At 38.5% G+C, this 19,299-nt stretch overlaps 2 protein-coding genes and 1 long non-coding RNA gene across 15 annotated transcripts in view; 2 read left to right on the plus strand and 1 right to left on the minus strand.

The window, feature by feature from the left end:
- The window catches only part of stard13b (StAR-related lipid transfer (START) domain containing 13b), a 60,146-nt gene extending 57,053 nt beyond the window's left edge, over positions 1 to 3,093 (plus strand). For all 5 annotated transcript variants that reach the window (XM_046073203.1, XM_046073206.1, XM_046073205.1 and 2 more), the window contains 6 exons: positions 227 to 440; positions 849 to 963; positions 1,082 to 1,303; positions 1,505 to 1,722; positions 1,834 to 2,010; positions 2,149 to 3,093. In XM_046073203.1, coding sequence (XP_045929159.1) covers positions 227 to 440; positions 849 to 963; positions 1,082 to 1,303; positions 1,505 to 1,722; positions 1,834 to 2,010; positions 2,149 to 2,266 — 1,064 coding nt within the window. In that variant the 3' untranslated portion in view covers positions 2,267 to 3,093. The remainder of the gene's footprint in view (positions 1 to 226; positions 441 to 848; positions 964 to 1,081; positions 1,304 to 1,504; positions 1,723 to 1,833; positions 2,011 to 2,148) is intronic.
- Positions 100 to 7,530, minus strand: LOC123985583. The gene is made up of 3 exons (XR_006828709.1): positions 7,320 to 7,530; positions 5,710 to 5,757; positions 100 to 340 (listed from the first exon to the last, which is right to left on the minus strand). It is a non-coding gene; the product is annotated as an uncharacterized LOC123985583 (long non-coding RNA).
- nbeab (neurobeachin b) overlaps positions 7,244 to 19,299 on the plus strand; it is a 272,282-nt gene continuing 260,226 nt past the window's right edge. For 7 of the 9 annotated variants that reach the window (XM_046073190.1, XM_046073191.1, XM_046073197.1 and 4 more), the window contains exon 1: positions 7,244 to 8,149. In XM_046073190.1, coding sequence (XP_045929146.1) covers positions 7,877 to 8,149 — 273 coding nt within the window. In that variant the 5' untranslated portion in view covers positions 7,244 to 7,876. The remainder of the gene's footprint in view (positions 8,150 to 19,299) is intronic. The other 2 variants (XM_046073195.1, XM_046073196.1) reach the window with 2 other exon arrangements.

Below are 19,299 nucleotides of genomic sequence, written 5' to 3' on the forward strand. Positions count from 1 at the left end.
TCTTTACTTGTCTTTTACCCATGAAAGGTTTTTTATTGTCACTTGGTTTTGTTTTAATTTGGAAAACATTGTGAAATTGCACCTGAACTTAACCGAGTCATGTGACTCTGAGGATGACAATTCAAACCTAGTAAACTACCACTGACAGTTCATGATTGCTTTTCTCTCTTCTATCACTGTGTCTGTAAAGCAAAAATAATAGAACCAATTCTCTCAAATGTGCTAGATGTGCCAAAGGAACAAAGGTTGCAAGCTGTCCAGGCAGCCATCATGTTGATGTCAGATGAAAACCGAGAAGTGCTGCAGACACTGCTCTGTTTCCTCAGTGATGTCACTTCTTCTGTGGAGGAGAACCAGATGACACCCATGAACATTGCTGTGTGCCTGGCCCCTTCCCTCTTTCATCTTAACATACTCAAGAAAGACAATCTCTCTCCAAGGTAAATTAGTTTCTCTCCTTCTAGTGCTACAGTACATAAAAAAAATAATGAAAGAGATATGAATGCATTCTATTAACTCCTGTGTGATTATCTTCACCTATGACTCCATAAAGATAGACATAAAATGGGTTACAGAGTTTGCTCAGCCCTCAGGGGTGCAGCAGCTTACTCTCTTTCTGGGTCAGTTTTAAAAGGATATGGCACTCTTTTTAAAGTTCAATGTTTTATGAGATCATGCTGTGTACAAACAAAGCAAAGCTCTCTAATTTACCATGTTGAAATTGTTGCTAAAGAGATCAAAGGGGTTTCCTGCAGAGTGGAGGATGGGTTTATATACTGCGTTTCATGGGGACGTTGATGTGGAGACTGGGGCTGGCCTAATAAGTTTTCTCTCCCCATAATCCCCAGGGCCATGCAGAGGAAGTACGCCACTGGCAGACCAGACCAGAAAGATCTGAATGAAAACTTAGCAGCAACACAGGGCCTCGCTCATATGATCGTAGAGTGCAACCGTCTCTTTGAGGTACAAGAACCTGTAGTTGAGATGATGCAAGAATTTCAAACTTGGATGTAATATCCACAGGCCTCTCTCTGTGTATATTTGCTGTGAGTCTTACCTCATGCTTTTATTCACCCATTAGATCCCTCATGAGATGGTTACTCAGTCGCGTAATTCATACGTGGAGGCTGACTTGCATGCGCCAACAATTGACGAGCTGTGCAAGCAGCTGGAAGATGATGATGGAACATACCAAACTCTTATGGAGGGTAGACTTCAAAATCTGCTTAAAGAGTCCCGGGAAAAGTCCAAATACTGGGTGTCCTGCAGTAGCTCAGACAACACAGAGCTCTACTATAAGAAGGTTTGTGTTCTTCATTTGATTGTTTAGTTAAATTGTTATTATTTCTTGTATAATAGTACATCAAATTATCCTAGTGCTACTTATAAATGAAAGTCAATTATGCAAATATGCAAAAATAACACACAATGCTTGATACCACAAGTATGGATCTTTCAGGTCTACAAGTTAACATGATGGGTTTTGTCTGTATGTTTCATCCAGGTGGGAGATGGGAACCCTTTGAGACGTTGGCGAGTGTCTGTGGAGGTGGAAGCACCACCATCTGTAGTGTTGAACCGTGTGCTGCGAGAGCGCCACCTGTGGGATGTGGACCTGCTGCAGTGGAAAGTGTGTGAGACACTGGACAAGCAGACAGAAGTGTTTCAGTATGTGCTCAATCGAATGCCTCCTCATCCCAGCAGGGACTTTGTAGTTCTCAGGTGAGTGGTGATAAAACACTAAACCTCATATCCTCCATTGTTTGGAAGTAGTCATAATTTTTTTTATTTTTAGGTATACAAACTCAATTTATTTTTTTGTGTTTATTCAAGGTCATGGAGGACAGACTTGCCCAAAGGTGCCTGCTCCCTGGTTTCTGTGTCTATAGAGCATGAGGATTGTCCTCCAGTTGGAGGGGTACGAGCTATAGTCCTGGAGTCCAACTATCTGCTAGAGCCCTGTGGCTCAGGAAAATCCAGACTAACTCACATCTGCAGAGTGGACCTGAAGTAAGTCCCACAAGCATCTTATTGAAATGCTTATACACATAAAATACATCAGTATATTACATTTAAAAAATATTTATTTGAAGCTTCTTGTACATGCGTGTTTACTATAATATATTAAATGTACTGTTTTGATTTCAGGGGAAGGACTCCAGATTGGTACAACAAAGCGTTTGGTCACCTTTGTGCTGCAGAAGCTGCCCGGATCCGCAACTCTTTTCAGCCACTAATCACAGATGGCCCAGAGACTAAAATCTAAAACTCTTTGCCAGTTGTGTCTGCTCAGCCTTGAGATCAAGATTGAGCCTTTGAGTCATTGCTAACAGGCAGACACAAATCATAGACAATACCCCTGAACTAAAGCACAGTTCATCCTGTTTTTCTTTGCAGAGCAGAAATGCTCTGAAAATAATTTTGAGCTCCTCTGTACTTGCACAATGACAAAAGAGGACATCTTATAGGTGCTAAGCATAATTACTCAATGGGAAATTAATCATCCTGCCAATGTCCTTATATTAGGATTTTATTTACATTGATGTTGCTAAATTTGTATTTCATGATAACTATTAACTTTAATAATATTGTATTACTGTTGCTTTAATCTACAATGTCTAAGACATTCAAGCTCTTAAACGCTTCTGGGAAGCATGTATATGTTATTCATTTCAGATTTAAAGCTATAATTATTATGATGTAGACTTAAGTGTCTGTATATACTTTATGTATGTGTGTGTGTGTGTGTGTGTGTGTGTGTGAATATACTGTACATGCAAACAAAATGTATATATTCTATATATGTGAAGGGATAAATAGTACATATGTAATATGTATGTAATATCCTATATATTGATTATTTCACTGCGTCAACCTTCCTGTAATACACATGGTACAAAATTGTAAGCTGGTTTTACTTTGCTTCAGTATTGCCATTTTGGAATGGGTGTAATTTTATTCAACTTTGACCTCCTGTGGTTGTAAAAAAGAATGACATAAGGTTTGACTTGATCATACCTGCTCAAGGGTACTGGATTGTGCAGCCAAGTACAAGAGACATCATTTTTTAATAAAACTATCAAAATTATAAAACGTTTGTATACACTGATTCTTAATCTGTCACCCTGACATCTGTGGTTATGAAGTCCTTTGAGTGCCTTGCGTTGTCCCACCTAAAATCCATCACAGACCCACTCCTGGACCCCCTGCAGTTTGCCTACAGACCCAAGAGGTCTGTAGAAGACGCAGTTAACATGGCCCTTTACATCATCCTCCAGCACCTGGACTCCCCAGGAACGTACGCCAGGATCCTTTTTGTGGATTTCCACTCTGCTTTCAACACCATCATTCAGGCCCCACTGCAGGACAAGCTCTCTCAGCTGAGCGTGCCTGACTCCACCTGCAGGTGGATCACTGACTTCCTGTCTGACAGGAAGCAGCATTTTAAGCTAGGAAAACATGTTTCTGACACCAGGACCCTCAGCACCGGATCCCCTCAGGGCTGCGTTCTTTCCCCTCTGCTCTTTTCCTCTACACCAACAGCTGAACCTCCAGTCACCAGTCCATCAAGCTCCAGAAGTTTGCGCATGACACCAACCTCATTGGGCTCATCTCTGGTGGGGATGAGTCTGCCTACAGGCCATTGACCATCTGGTGTCCTGGTGCAGCCAGAACAGTCTGGAGCTCAACGCTCTGAAGACAGTGGAGATGATTGTAGATTTCAGAAAAAGCCCAGACTCACCCTCCCCTACCATCATGGGTGACTCCGCAGTCGACACCAAGGACTCCTTCCGCTTCTTCGGCACCATCATCTCCCAGGACCTCAAGTGGGAGCTAAACATCACCTCCCTCACCAAAAAAGCCCATCAGAGGATGTACTTCCTGCAGCAGCTGAAGAAGTTCAGCCTGCCAAAGACAATGATGGTGCACCTCTACACCGCCATCATCAAGTCTATCCTCACCTCCTCTATCACCATCTGGTATGCTGCTGCCACCACCAGGGACAAGGGCAGGCTGCAGCGTATCATTCGGTATGCAGAGAAGGTGATTGGTTGTCATCTTCCATCTCTTGAGGACCTGTACGCCTCCAGGACTGAGGCATGCAGGAAAGATTGTGGCTGACCCATCCCACCCTGGACACAAACTGTTTCAGACACTCCTCTCTGGCAGGAGGCTGCGGTCCATCAAGACCAAAACCTTTCGCCACAGAAACAGCTTCTTTCCGATTGCAGTGAGCTTCCTCAACAAGGCCCGGGCCCGGGTCTCATGCCTCCCTCCCCAAACGCACACTCATACACACTCCTGACCCAACACTTTACAACTCAGCTTTATGCTCATGTTGTGAATTTTTGCACATACTTCTCAACATTGTATTATAGTATTATTGTAATTTTTGTACACTTTTTTAATCTCCTTAATTTTTGTATATTTATATTTCTATTTATGTTCATGTGTACTGTAAGCACCAATTTATACCAAGGCAAATTCATTGTATGTAAAAATGTACCTGGCAATAATTCTGATTCTGATCTTCCTGACACATCAAAAATAACAAAACAAGAAAATGTAAGGAATTATTCAGTAATGGACATTTACTGACTTGTAAAGGAGTCTAAATACCTGTTATGGACAATTAGTGTTAAATAAACTTCTGTGAAAATGTTTACATTCCACAATCACATATAGCCTACTACTCATATCCACTGACTTTTACTGACACTAAATATAGTTCTCCCTGATCTAGGATGAGAGGGACCTCTACTGGCCATTTAAAGGAAACATGTGATTACAGGCTGTCCAAATGAGAGGATGGATTTATATGGAGCCCTTTTTTGAGGTCAACTAAATTTTAATACAAACAAAACAATGATTCAAAATGAAAAGCAAATAAAGACTGTTATTTATTTTGTCTATCATTTTACTTTGTCTATAAATTTGACTGAATACCCGGTTGGTTTATTTTTGTCCACTAGATGGACCTTTCTGATCAGCAGAATATTCATATGTACTGTGGTATTTTCAGTTATTTTTTAACAGGTAGTAAGGATGAGAAGCTAGATATTGACTGCTTAGATATCTTATCGAGAAGTGTTCATGAGTAACTACAGTAATTGTTTCAGTTTTAAGGAATGCCACACTTAACTCTATACCCATTTGTAGTATTAAGATACATTTTAGTTGATGGCTTAAAAAATAATCACCATCTTGTTTAAAACCTTGTTGAGATGAAGTTAGAGGTTGTGGCAGCTCAGCCATGTTGAAATTATGTAAAAGGATCATTCACCACAAACATTGCAGAATCCTTGTGATGCTGCTGCGGCAGACGTTACTGAAATGATCATTACATAAACGGTCTGGATCTGCTCTTCTGATTCAGTTCTGTATATATGCTATATAAAGACATCACACAATTAATTTACTCATAGGTGAGCAGACTAAATTTGTTTTTTATTTCCAATTGCTCCATTTGCTCCATTTCATTACCACAAATCTGATCAAGCTTTAAAACTGCACAATAGTATACATGATAGCGCTATATTAAGCCTGACATTATTTCTACCTCTTTTGAAGCCATTCTGACACTGATCATCTTAATGAGGTCATGAAATGCAAGCTCAGCTTCTGGCTGTCAGTCAGGGCGGTGGACAGGATTGTTGCCAAGCTGTCAGTGTCTTTTATTTAACCTTTTTTGGTTATGTTAGTACTTACTGTATATCTTTGTTGGAAAAGTCACTCTTCTTGATTGTCTCATAAAACCTTTAAGACAAAAGACAATACTAGATGTAATGCATCTACATGCAACTAATGCTTTGGCATTTTGTTCATTAAAAAGGAAACAAACAAAAGAAACATTTTTCTGCCCTGGAGATTACTATAATACAAATCTGTATATATGATAAATGCATGGTCAACAGTAATGGATGCAAACCTCGATTGAAAAAATTTAAATAGATCCCCTCCAGAAACATGTGTGTCTAATGTTTTTTACGCAAAAAAAGGAATAATTTCCATGTTAAAATCCTTAAAAGTGCATCAACTTATTCTAGCTCATTAAAATTCCAGAATCTATGAATATTCAAATTGTGTTCATTTCTAAAGTTTTACTGCTGGATGCTTCACTGTAAAGTCCATTCTCAGTGTATGTTCTCTGATGACTTAAGTTTCTACATCACACTTGTTTACATTGCAAATTGGACCAGTATTGGCTTCCAAATTATTTGTGAAATCAAAAATCAAGCTCATGGGCCCACTCCTTAAAATCACTTTCATTGAGGACAAACTATTTCAGCAGATGAATCTGAAATCAGCCTTCTAGTGTCAGACTCTAGACATACATCATTCTTTGCAGTGAAGCTCAAACATCCAACAAGAAGAAACAAGAAGAAAACATATTTTTTAGTGGAGAGGAACTTTAAATAATAAACCAGGCGATTTATAAATTCCACTAATGTTGATAAATGCTTAAAATTCTGTTTCTAACAACCAGTTCAATGTGTAAACAAACGGACCCTAATACTAACTCATCAGGAGCACTGGGAGAAAATCTGATATGTAGTTGGCCAAGGGAATTCATCTCAGTGTAAAAGGATTTGTTATATTGCTCTGCATAGAAGACTATGCAGGGTCACAGCTGTGACCCACAAACTGATCAATGAACTGTACACACCTACAGCTTAAACTGTAATGAAAGTAACACACTCTTCTGAAGAGAAGAGGAAATAGTATAATCATAACAATAATACAAGTCAGATGTTTGCATGTGTGCAGTCACAATGTTCAGGTGTGTTTCATGCATGCTGCAAAAATATTGCCTGAGTTGCTTAAATAACCTTAAGGCAACATAATAATAAAAGCAATATAATACAATTTACTATAAAACCTTTATAAGTGTAATTAACCCAATAACCACTGTAATAAAATCTGACAGGCCAATACAACTCAGATCTCATCTTGTCTTTAGCTAGGCTAACGTTACTTGTTCTAAAAGACCTCATGGCATTAGTGCTTTTCCCTGTTGCGGTCTTATCCTAGAACAGTGGACCATCCAGATGACAAATTGCTTACTTTTATGTCAAATAATTTTTATCTGAGTGATTTTCCATTTAGGAAAAAATAAAATATGCAAACATATTTTTATCTATATATATGTTTATATGCAAACATATAAAGCAATATTCAGGAAACATAAGTCTGTCAACTTCCGGCTGCCATCTTTGTTTCAGAATCTAGCTAAAGCTTCTTGACAAGTAGAAAAATGTTAGCTAAATAGTGTTGTAATATTTTTTGTTTTAGTGTACCTGTCACTGTTATAATCTTACCGGATTGGTTCAGCTGACCAACGGACAAACTTTATAAAATTGATGTGTATGGCAGTATAAACCCATTGACTGTCTTTTTGTCGTTTATAAGTGACTGTTAAGCTTCACGACGCATTCCGCACTTCGCTGCTCTCACCTGCCCGGTGGATTCTACAGGGACAAGACCTGCTAGCGGTCAATCTCCGGCTCTCCAGCTTCACCCAGCGCAGGCGTGGTGAGTGGAACCGCAGGCAGGGGGCGGCAACATGGCGGTGACAGCAGCACAGATACGGAGACGCGCATTCAAGAGAGCGGCACATACACACATCTTTATGTACACAACGCAGATTAGTCAGCCCAGTTAACCGACCGGCACCGACAACACATGGGACTCCCTCATCAACTCTCAAGAGTGGATTTTACTGACAGTGATATCTTGTTTGTGTTTTGTTTTTGTTTTTCGCGGCACACTAGTGTTCTCCCCTTTCATTTATTTTTGATGCTCCAGAGCAGTGATTCAGTTTATTACAAGGGGAAAGCGTATAACTAGCGTCTGACGCCACCCGGTTTGGGTGGAAATGACAAGCGAGAGACCGGTGAAAATGCCGGGCTCCGTGTCGCTCTCGGACCGACAACCTCCTCCAGGTCACAGGCAACACGCGGCTGCAGTCTCCGCCGGCGTCGATGAGACAATAATGATGTCCGGCTCAGGTCCAGTGGTCCTCCCGGCTGGGATTATGAATCCATCGGTTCCCATCCGGAATATCAACATGAAATTTGCTGTTGTCATCGGACTGATCCAGGTTGGGGAGGTTAGCAACCGGGATATTGTTGAAACGGTGCTGAATTTGGTAAGTAAACGCCCCCCCCCCCCTTTTGCTCTATGACTGGACATCATTGCCTAATCCCAAATCCGGAATGCTGTTCAGTGGCAACAATAACTGAATGTAATATTGACGTGTAGGAAAAAACAATGTTCTTTTAACATTGAATTATTTGTAGTAACGTTACTAATATGAGTGAATGCCCCGGGATATGTGCGCGTCAACAGCAGAAAACATTTAAAAGTCGCACATGCACACAGACTAGGTGGGTTGAGGGAGGAGGGGATACTACAGTAATACAAAGCCAGCTCTCAAGTTTTCAAGTTAAACAAAGTCCCAACTTCACTGTGTGCTCATAAATCAAGCAGACCAGTGGGGATCATGTCAATGAGGGAAGATGCATAACGTTACCTGCTGTGATTAAAGTACTTCATGTCCTTCATATCCTGCTGGTGCACAATTTAGTTCAAATGGCACTTACCGGTATGTTGATGTAAGAGTCATGTAGGTGAACAGAGACAAGGGACATCTGCTATTTCCTGCTGTTGTGTGTGTGTGTGTGGGGGGGTTATCCTTCACTGTATGATTATTATGATTATTATAGCTACAGCAAAGTGAGAGGAGAGTGAGGAGCAATGATTGGCAGCACAAGGTGGTTGGGGATATGAGTTCATGCTATGACCAGGGTTAACAAATGAAGCCAATTCCCTCCATTGGAGCAATATGACATGATATGAAGCTACAATAGAGCCAGCTAATACTTTTTGCTTTGACCATCAGCAGGAGTACTAGAACAGAGCCTGGTTGCAGTAGTTGGCCTCTCCTTGTTAGCACACTAGAGATTAATTACGACCTGTTCTGGCACAAGAGAAATCCACTTTGTGGAGCAGGACAAATTATAGCCCTTGGCATGTTCAGACATGAGAGAAGTACTGCAATGACTGCAGGCTCTGACACATTGCCCCCTCACACTTTGCAGTAGTGTTTTCACAAGAAATGTGCTCAAGAATTACACCCTGTAGTCTTATTGTCTATACAAGAGATTGCACATTTATTTGCACCAGACACTGATCTTGTTTTAGTCATTTCTCCATTTTACTTCATTCTGTTGACTTATTGAATGCAGCACATTAATGTCACATTTACCTTTTGTGCATGTTTTGTTTCAAAGTAGAGAGTGCACTTTATCCAAACATTTCTCAGTCACATACAGGTCCCAAACTTTTGAATGACAGATTTATTTAACAGAGTTTATTTGATTCTTCACTTGTTTGCAAAAAGTATTACAACCTCCATCCAATTTATGTACATGCAAATGGACCACATAAAATGCAGCAATCTTGAGACCAGATGACACAGTAATTGCTATTATATCTGCCTCTTCACGTAAATTACATTACAAAATGTGCATGAATAATACTAGCCAGGGAAGAGGGTGGAGAAAGCTGTCATGCATATGACAGTCCTGTCTGTAAGATGCCATGACTACAGGATTTTTTCTTCTTATAAGATCAGGTTATTTTTGAAGTGTAGAGAGGGTCTGAAGATCCTGAAGGATCTTTGTTTCTCATGGGGTCTAATTTGTGGAGTAATGAAATAATAATGTTTAATAATAATGTTTTTCTCCATCTCCAATGAGCATCTTGGGAAAATTGTGCGCAGAGGATCCTGGTCTGAACATCTATCATGAAAAAGTGTCTTTTTCTGTTATTTTTTTATCTTGCTATTTAGCTGCAGTTCTTGTTGAAGTGCCAAGATGGAAGATTTGACGATAAAATTGATCAGATATTACTGCTGCTTTCCCAGAATGACAACCTACATAGAAAACCTACCTTGGATGTTAGAGATGTGACATCAGGCATGTCATTAGATTTTTGAAAAGGGTGTCATCCATCAGAAAAGTAAAACTTACCAAAACAACCTCAGAAGTAAAAACATTAAATTGCCATTACAGTTCCCCAGAACCCTCAGCTACCTACATACCTCACTCTGTGCCAGTGTTTTTGTTCTCATCAGAATGACTTTCATTTATTAATTCACTGAATTATTCCTGTTTAGGGTCATGGGGATCTGGAGCCTTTCCAAACAAATTATGAGCAATTGCCCAAAACACTGTGACTTGATACAACTTTACATATAAAGAAAACAAGAACAGTGTGAATAATAGTGTGATATTAAGTTCCCTCTTTCACTTGAAATCGCCCATAAAATAGTCAGCAACAATAGACTTACTTGATTACAAATAGGAGAGTGTGTATGACAACCTAGTTATACTACATTCCTTATTAGATAATTGGATCAAATTATTGTTCCTAAGGTGTGAAAAACGACGGCAACCAACTTGTTTTCATGTGTTTTCAAGTCAAACCCTTTAGCAGCTGTTTTTAGCTGCACATAAAGCTTAGGTTACTCTCAAGCTGTGATCAATAGGTCAGTATTGCTTGTTGTCTTCTAACCATGAACTCTGAAACAAAGTGGATTTGTTTCATACTCAGATGTGCAATATACAGTTGTCACCCCCTTTGAACCTGTCAGCTGACTTACTGCATTATCCAAGATGAGAAAATAGGAGTGGGTATTTCTGCTTTGCTAATTGTCCCTTGGTATGAATCATTGAATAAACAGTTTTCTGACAAAAGAGAAAGTCACATTACTCAACAACAGGTTAAATTATCTGTTAAAGAATGGAGAGAGGCGTGAAATGAACATAGTGTGGTCTATAAAATTAGGTTCACAGCACATCTTCATCTTTATCATGACGTTTGGGAGTAACAGAGTTCTCATGTGCTGTCACCACCTGGTCACCAACCTAAGCATGAAATACACTAAAGGCTGTTATGTCATGTCAGAATTATCATCAAGCTTATTTCAGCTTCCGTAAAGTGCTACTCCACCCAAATTGTATTCTTTTAGTATCAAACACTAACCCCCTGTAGATCGGTGTTAAAAGTAGAGGGTTCCTTTGTCATAAAGAACAGAGCTGTGATCAGCTTGAATTATACACCAGTTGCATGGATTCCAGTGGTTACATTTTCATAGTGGAAAAACGTACGTAGAAAAAGTGTTAAAATACCGCTGCACAATCAACTTATCCACTATCCATTTCTATGCTAATTTCCCAAAAGTTCATATTCAAGTCAATTTTTAATTATACAGCCCAATATCGCCAAATACACAACAGGCAGCTGCAGTCAGCTATTTGTTTGTAGCATGCACCTACATTTGCTTATTTTTGTCCCAAGGGCCTGTGTTAAAAAAAAAAAAAAAAAGCTACGCACAGGTACAGTGTGCAGTATTTGACAGATTTTGATGAAAATATGGGTTTGGAGACAACTGAGCGTTTAAAAAATGGAAGAAGATTATGTTGCAGGCCTGGATTAATAAGAAGTCATGTAGCCTAGTAGAGAGGAATTGGTATGAAAATTTCATATCATGAGTGACCACAGTTCAGCATTATGGCGGTAAAATGTGTTGAAAAATGTTCAAGAAATACTGATATACTGAAACCATTTCACCAAGTTTTATATTGAAAACCACAAATGAAATTAATAGCACTTTTGTTTGCATAAACATTCAGATATTAACAACCAATACCATACATAAACATATGAAAACCATATCAAATGAGCATTAACATTAAGGTTGTTAAAAGTTATGAATATGCATTGACCCGATGCACAATGGACATAAATACAGAGGAGTCTTGTATAGCAGTCTGTAGCGTTTCTCCTGTTGGAACACTTTTACAACCGATTTGATGCCAGATTTTAAATGAACAAAATATGTTGGTTTGGAGACTAAACTACATAACATTTTATCATGTGCAATGGGTGAATAGAGTCTGCAGGCACACAATGCAAATAGCAGCAAAACAACATGTAGTGTTTTTTCAAGAGTAGGTAACACTGAGAGCTTCAGTTTACAAGCTATTAGCAAGTCAGATAGACAAACCGTGACATGTTCCCCCATTCCAACCTCTCCACATCATGCATTGAGCTAAACGTTAACTCACCCTCTATTCTCTAGGCTGAAAAATTGCTGTCACTGCTTAATACTAACTTAACGAATTTTACCGTGGTTTATAATTAACCAAATAGTGACTGACCAGAGCCAGAGAGTGTTGGGACACTAAAAAAGAGTTTTGGTGGATTATCACTTTAATGACTTGCTTTACCTTGCTTGCCAAAGCTCTGTAAAGAGGGAATGAAATCCACTACCAGTTGCCAAACGTTGGGTTTTCTTAAAACATTTTGGATAAATCACTCTTGCTACTACAGTATTCCCTTCCCATCAACGTCAGTAACTTTACAGTTAATTCTCTGTTACTTTCTGGCCCACTTTGCTTATTTGATATAACTTTGAATTGCCAACTTGGATAGAAAGAGCACAGCAGTATGCAGAGATAGTTTGAATGAGATTCTCTGTATTTTATATGCCTGTACTGCTTTGTTAAATAAGTTATCGCCAATAGTTGCCAAAATTATTATTTTCATTAGCTTAATTGCATTACACATGCTACTACATTTATCCTCATGTAAAGCACAATGATGCACATAGGACTATGATTAGTAATCACTGATCTTTGCTGTTTCATTACAAGAGGCCTCTGAAGGTGATGTGACTGGAGAATTGTCATACCTGAACAGTGTGACTGGTCTCCAGGCTTGGTGTCAGCAAAGTGTACTGGAGCTTAACTGATTCTGCTATAAACAAGGGTTAAGGGTCAACCAGTTGAAACTTTAGGCAACTTGTAGTACCAAGGATTCAACCCTGTCTCTTAGAAATTATGTTTATATATTACTATTTTGTTTTCCCAATCACGTTGGTGTGTCAAACATTATCGCTGCCTAGAATTTGTTCAGGGGCAATGCTTTTTTGAGTGAATTTATTTGCTCAAGGTACTGAGCAAACTACTTAATAGTTTTGAAAGTTTTCTGTTGACCAAAAAATCACTGCATGCTATAGTAACCTGAACAGTACATATAAGAGCAAGCTGGCAAGGATCAATATGGTGAGTAAATTAATGGCCACATGTGGCCAATAAATTAACGGCCACAGAGCCAGTCTTTGGGAACAAAGGATGAGAAGGAATGCTCTGTGTATCCCAGATGAACCTTAAGATCCTCTCTGGTCTCTGGATTATATAAGTGAAATCCTGGTACTACAGGATGCCTCTGGCTACAAAGAATATATACAGTATGATAAGTCATTAATCAATTCAACTCTGTATTGTTTTGTATGCTATTCTTTTAGAATTGTGTATATTTCAGTCAGTGCCATGATGTTGCAATAGCTAGCTGTCAGCTTAAAACTAGAAGCAAAGTGTCTATGTCCTCACTACCAGTCTTCTGGGGACTTTCACTTGTTTACTTGTGGATAGTTTGCCCATAGTCCAAAGACATACATTTAGCTTGATTGAGGGCTCTAAATTGCTAATAGGTATGTATGTGAGAGTGAGTGACTCTGTCTGTTGGAGTTAGCTGCAATGATGGACTGGCTCTCTGCCCAGGGAGTCTTTGTCCTCTGCCAACTGAATTCTAGGATAAGCTCCAGCTCCCTGTAAGTAAAAATAACTATAATTAAAGAATGTACACAGTCTTTGGGGAGAAATGCCTGTCCATGGTGCATCGTGCCCCCCTCCCCCCTCCCCTGCAATGTGTGAAAAACGATCTTGAATATTAAGTTTTTTTTGACCGCTCTCGATTGATGTGCCATGCATGTAAGGTTCAGCTAGAGGAGATTCCACACAGACATGTTGTAAAGGAGAGGTGGTGAGAGTGCTGCAGCACCCCCCCATTCCCATGTGGGTAAGGTATATCATGTACTAGGGTATTTTTCTCTCTCATTACACCCCACCTCTATTACCACAATAATTAACAGATATCTGTTAATTATTGTGTGCAGCAAGCTTTCCAGATAATATTTTGTATAGTGTCCTGTAGGCTAGTAATTTGTCTGTACACATATTAATATGTTGTGGCTGAAAGGTTTGGACCAGATTAGACAGCCTCTCTAGTATGAACAAAATATAGTTCAAATGCAGTTTTTGTACAGACGCACATAGCATTCACCAAAGAAAAAAGGGTTAGGGTTAATTATGAGAAGATTTGTCATCATTCTTTGTAATTATGAACTCAGGATCTCATAATTATTAGAAAAGGTGTCATAAGTAGGAGATCAGGATGAATATTAGTCTGTCAACATTGTAGTAAAAATGTTATCTATAAACCTTCTGTAACTAGCAATATTAACTTATAGTTTCTGCATTGGAAATATCATGTTCTGCGGCTGTGCAGTAGTTCTGCTGAGCAAAGCAATGGCCAGTAGTGGCACTTTTCAGTTGATCAGCACCTCATAATTACTACATCCTGATCTTGTAATTATGAGATGCTGATCTAATAATTACGACATCTTTTCTCTTAATTACGACATCCTGATTTCGTTATTATGAAGTGCTGATCTCATAATTATGACATCCTTTCTCATAATTATGGGATAAAACAAAAAAATCTTTGTTGCCATAAGCAGCGCTTAGAAAATGTGGTTTTGTCAGGAGGGACAACTGTGCTGTCTGTGAAGTGTATATACGGATGGCTAAAATAGCCAACATTTCAACTATGTTGTTTTCATCCTGTCATATTGTTTCATTGACAAAAAGTTCATATAGTACAGTCAATATGTGATTTAAAATGTTGCAAGGGCATTACGAAAGTTGTTTGTATGTTTATGTGGTTTTATTGGTTAAATTACAAATGTATTTCATGCATAAATTCAGAAAATCGCATCAAAAAAGTATAGGGTATTGGGATCTTGCATAAGAATCATGATGCAACAGGCTCTTCAGTTCAATAAGAACAATAGCGACTGCCTGATGGATCAGGGCTGGGAAGTAAATCTAATAACTCACTTGTCCAATTGGGCAAGTGGTAAATATTAGGGATGGGTATCACTACTAGATACCTTTGTGGTATCGACTGAAACAGATCAGTTTCGAGTAGAATCGTTGTAGTTGGTTTGATCAGCTGGATGCAGCCTCTCTTTTCCTCTGTTTCCTTCTTTAGATTCTATTGTAGGTTAGTTTAGTGACTTGTTTAAAGAGAGTCCTTTCTCGTTTTATACTTGTTACTGTTGTTTTTGGAGGAGGTTTGAGACTCACAAATAAAGGAAAAGCACAATTTTATTGAGTGAAAGTTAACAAAATATTTTTCCGTTGTTAACTTTCAAGACGCGTATCAAAAAATTTAATTGAATGCAGCAAAATTGTTTCCCACAACTTATTTGGTCACTAAACTATTTCACTCCTCCTCTCTCATTCAAGTATAAAAACATTCGCAAGCTGTAGTCTTTCCCCTTATAATACTACCCATGAGGATGAACTAATTAGGATGAGGAGGACTTGATACAGTTTCCTTTTTATGTAACAGTTATTTGAAACAAACAAACAAAAAAATAGATAGATAACCTTGCTTGTCCATAACAACAATAAAAATAATAATAGGCTATCAATCAACTACTATGGCTTCAACAGGTGGCATTTTATGCAAATTATTGAATGAAGTACTCTATTGGTATCGGTATCACTTTAAGGGTACTGGTTTTGGTACTGGTATAAATTTTTAAATGATGCCCAATCCCAGTAAAATTAGACATAAACACATCATTTTTTGCAGCACTGATGATGGAAGTAGCTAAGGAATGAGCAATCTCGCTTCCTTCTTATCTCCGAGAGTTGCGCAGTACTTATTGCACACTCGCAAAAAAAATGGCGACGGGTAAAGTTTATGAGCTGAAGCGCAAGCGAGCATTTCAATTAACAATGACAACTGAATTATTAATCAACACTAAAAAAGATTCTGATGCCCGTCCAAGAAGTTTCCTCTGGCCACAGGACTGTGTATAATACATTTAAGTGATTGGTAGACAGCTCAGCATCAGTTTGGCACACCACCAAACACTATTTCACTGTTAAAAACAAGGTTAATTATATAAATTTTGATCATCTTTGCTCCACATGACCCTGAAATTTTTAATTGAAAGTGCTTAATAATCAGCCCCTACAGTATTGTGCCACCATCTCTTATTAAAATCAATTAACGGGTGAATATCATTAATGTTTCATGTATAGGTAGAATGAAATGAAAGCTGTAATTAAAATGTATTATAAGACAGTTTGCGGAGTCCTGCCTTCAAGGTTGATGTAATTTCACAGGAATTAAATAGATGCTCTACCATTTGACTTGGAGACATTATCTAACTTGTCATTTTTTCATGTCACTGCGTATAAGATAAGTATCAGTGTAGCAGGATCTCTCCTACACAAACACACACACATTACAGTATTAAGGAGATTTCTACAGTAATATTGAATATTCCTTATTCCATCTCTTTTAATATGTAAATGGAGACTCATATGAAATGCAGGCCCCCTAGTTCATAAATGTTTCACACTAACCATTTGATAAAGTGAGACATGGTGTAATAGATGTTTTTGCCTACTGTGATAACATTCTTTAGGTGTTGAAGGTTGTTTGTTTGTCATATTACATATCTATTTATTTTGGTGTCTAGGTTTGGTTTCCATGTTTTAATTTTAAAACCAGAAGAGTCCAGAAGAACATATGTGATTTTAGTGCTAGTTATGCTGAATGGGTGTTTTAGATTAGACATTTTTATTGCTTATCCACAGAAAGTTGTAAATAAGAACCCCCCCCCCCCCACACACACACACACACACAGAAAAGGTAGCAGTTATACAACTAAGTTAAAGGAGTGGGAAAATAAGTCTCTGATTAGGCGAGACAAAATATTCCACAGTAGTGTTCCATGTAAGACAATTCTAAGAAAATAGATTGCTTAATAATGTTTGGAATAATGAGTAGCCTGTATCCTGTGATGTGAGTGTATGTGGGGTAATATAAGGAGTTATGCCAAATAGGGAGACGCTAATCCATGTAGAGTTTTGTTGGTAATAAGTAGCAGTTTGTAGCCTGACCTTGATGAAACAGTAAGCTAGTGGCATAAGGACAGAATTGGTGTAATGTGTTCAAGCATTTCTGGTCCCAGTAAGAATTTTAGTGGCTGTATTTTGGACTAGTTGGAGATTTTTAAAGCTACTAAGTAGAAGATCTAAGAAGAGCATGTTACAATAGTCCAAACTATATGAGATGAGTAAACATTAAAATGGGCAAACTTGGGCAATATGACTGAGGTGAAAGAAAGGTGCTTTAGTGATGTTGTCGATGTGCTCTTCAAATGTGAGTCAAAGGTGACACCCAGATCTTTAACTGTTGAATTTGCAATAATAATACTGCTATCCAGGCTGAGAGTGGTATTTGGGCAAATATGATCATGATAAACAATGATAGGCATTTTCTGCTTAGATTGTTGCAAAACTGATACGACAACAATATGTTTTTGCAGACGAATAGGTATGTCTTTGACAGTTGATTCCGTAGAACAGTGTGCAGACACAAGGCATGTTGAGACTAAGTGGAGTTTGTTCATCTAGATAAACTGCTCTTTTCATGTTGATATTACCACAACTATTAGCTACAGCAACATGTCATTAATAAATAAGGCATGAATCTTTAACATACTGTTAAATCTGGCCAGATTTGACTTTTTTTCTTGTTGATGGGGTCTGAAAAGTGTATTCATCACACATTGTGAATAGGGCAATAAAACGATAAGAAGTATTGCCATATACAGTATATAAGTATTGCCCTTCTTTGTTTATTATATTCTTATAAATAATTTATTGGAATATATTTATTTTAGTGTTTGCTTATGTTTTGTTTGGATAAGTTTTCTCTTTGGTACCTTCTCCTTCTAGTCAGACCCTGGTAGTTTGCAAAATGCTGGTGTTTTGATGTTCTCTTCATCTTTGTTATTGTTTTTTCAGCAGGCATCTTTCACTTTCCTTCTGTTTAGTGTGGAAATCTTTTTACATCAATTACAAATACATGTTGTTGTTTAGATCAAGTTGTTGTTGTTTAGATCGGTCAAGGTGTTGTTTAGATCAGCGATTCCCAAAGTGTGGTGCGCCCACTCCTGGGGGTGCGTGAGCTGCCTCTAGGGGGTGCGCGACAGGAAAAATGTAATGGTGGTGTAGTAGTGTAATAACTACAATAATTATTTTTTTGTTGAATTTTTCATGAAATATAAACCTGAATTGAAAACTTTCCTTTGCAAATTTAATATAAAATTAAAAACATTATTATTAATAGTGTGGGAGTGTTTACTCACGCACCTCTTTCCCTCTCGCTCTCTCCCCCTTCCTCTCTGTCAGGCTGAGCCACCCGTGCTGTACTTACAAAAGCTCATATGGATCCTCTTTTTGTCCATGTTATCGGTTTATGAGGCTATAACAGGGTGCGATTTGTAAAAAAAACGGGGGGGGGGTTTGGAACATATTTTTTTGGCATGAAAATACCCCCTACCTCCCTCCGCAGGTGAACTGTGGATTGATTGCAAAGTTTAACTATCACAGTATGAGAAAAGGTTTTACTGCCACTGTTACTTTCTAAAGTTATAAATATTTAACATTACATCGCAATGCAGAGTTGCAGTGAAAAGTAGACAGATGCATGCTGTGTTTAAGCGCAGTGAGTGGGTAAGGGGAGAGCGACTGATTTAAAAGCCATCACTTTCAAGAGTTTCACTGAGTGAAACCCCATAGCTGTGACTTTGGGCATGTTCTCTGGTGTAACATATATATATATACAGTGAGGAAAATAAGTATTTGAACACCCTGCTATTTTGCAAGTTCTCCCACTTAGAAATCATGTAGGGGTCTGAAATTGTCATCGCATTTCCACTGTGAGAGAAAAAAATCCAGAAATCACAATGTATGATTTTTTTAACTATTTATTTGTATGATACAGCTGCAAATAAGTATTTGAACACCTGTCTATCAGCTAGAATTCTGACTCTCAAAGACCTGTTAGTCTGCCTTCAAAATGTCCACCTCCACTCCATTTATTATCCTAAATTAGATGCACCTGTTTGAGGTCGTTAGCTGCATAAAGACACCTGTCCACCCCATACAATCAGTAAGAATCCAACTACTAACATGGCCAAGACCAAAGAGCTGTCCAAAGACACTAGAGACAAAATTGTACACCTCCACAAGGCTGGAAAGGGCTACGGGGAAATTGCCAAGCAGCTTGGTGAAAAAA

The sequence above is a fragment of the Micropterus dolomieu genome, linkage group LG17, assembly GCF_021292245.1.
Source record: "Micropterus dolomieu isolate WLL.071019.BEF.003 ecotype Adirondacks linkage group LG17, ASM2129224v1, whole genome shotgun sequence".
Taxonomy (NCBI): Eukaryota; Metazoa; Chordata; class Actinopteri; order Centrarchiformes; family Centrarchidae; genus Micropterus; species Micropterus dolomieu.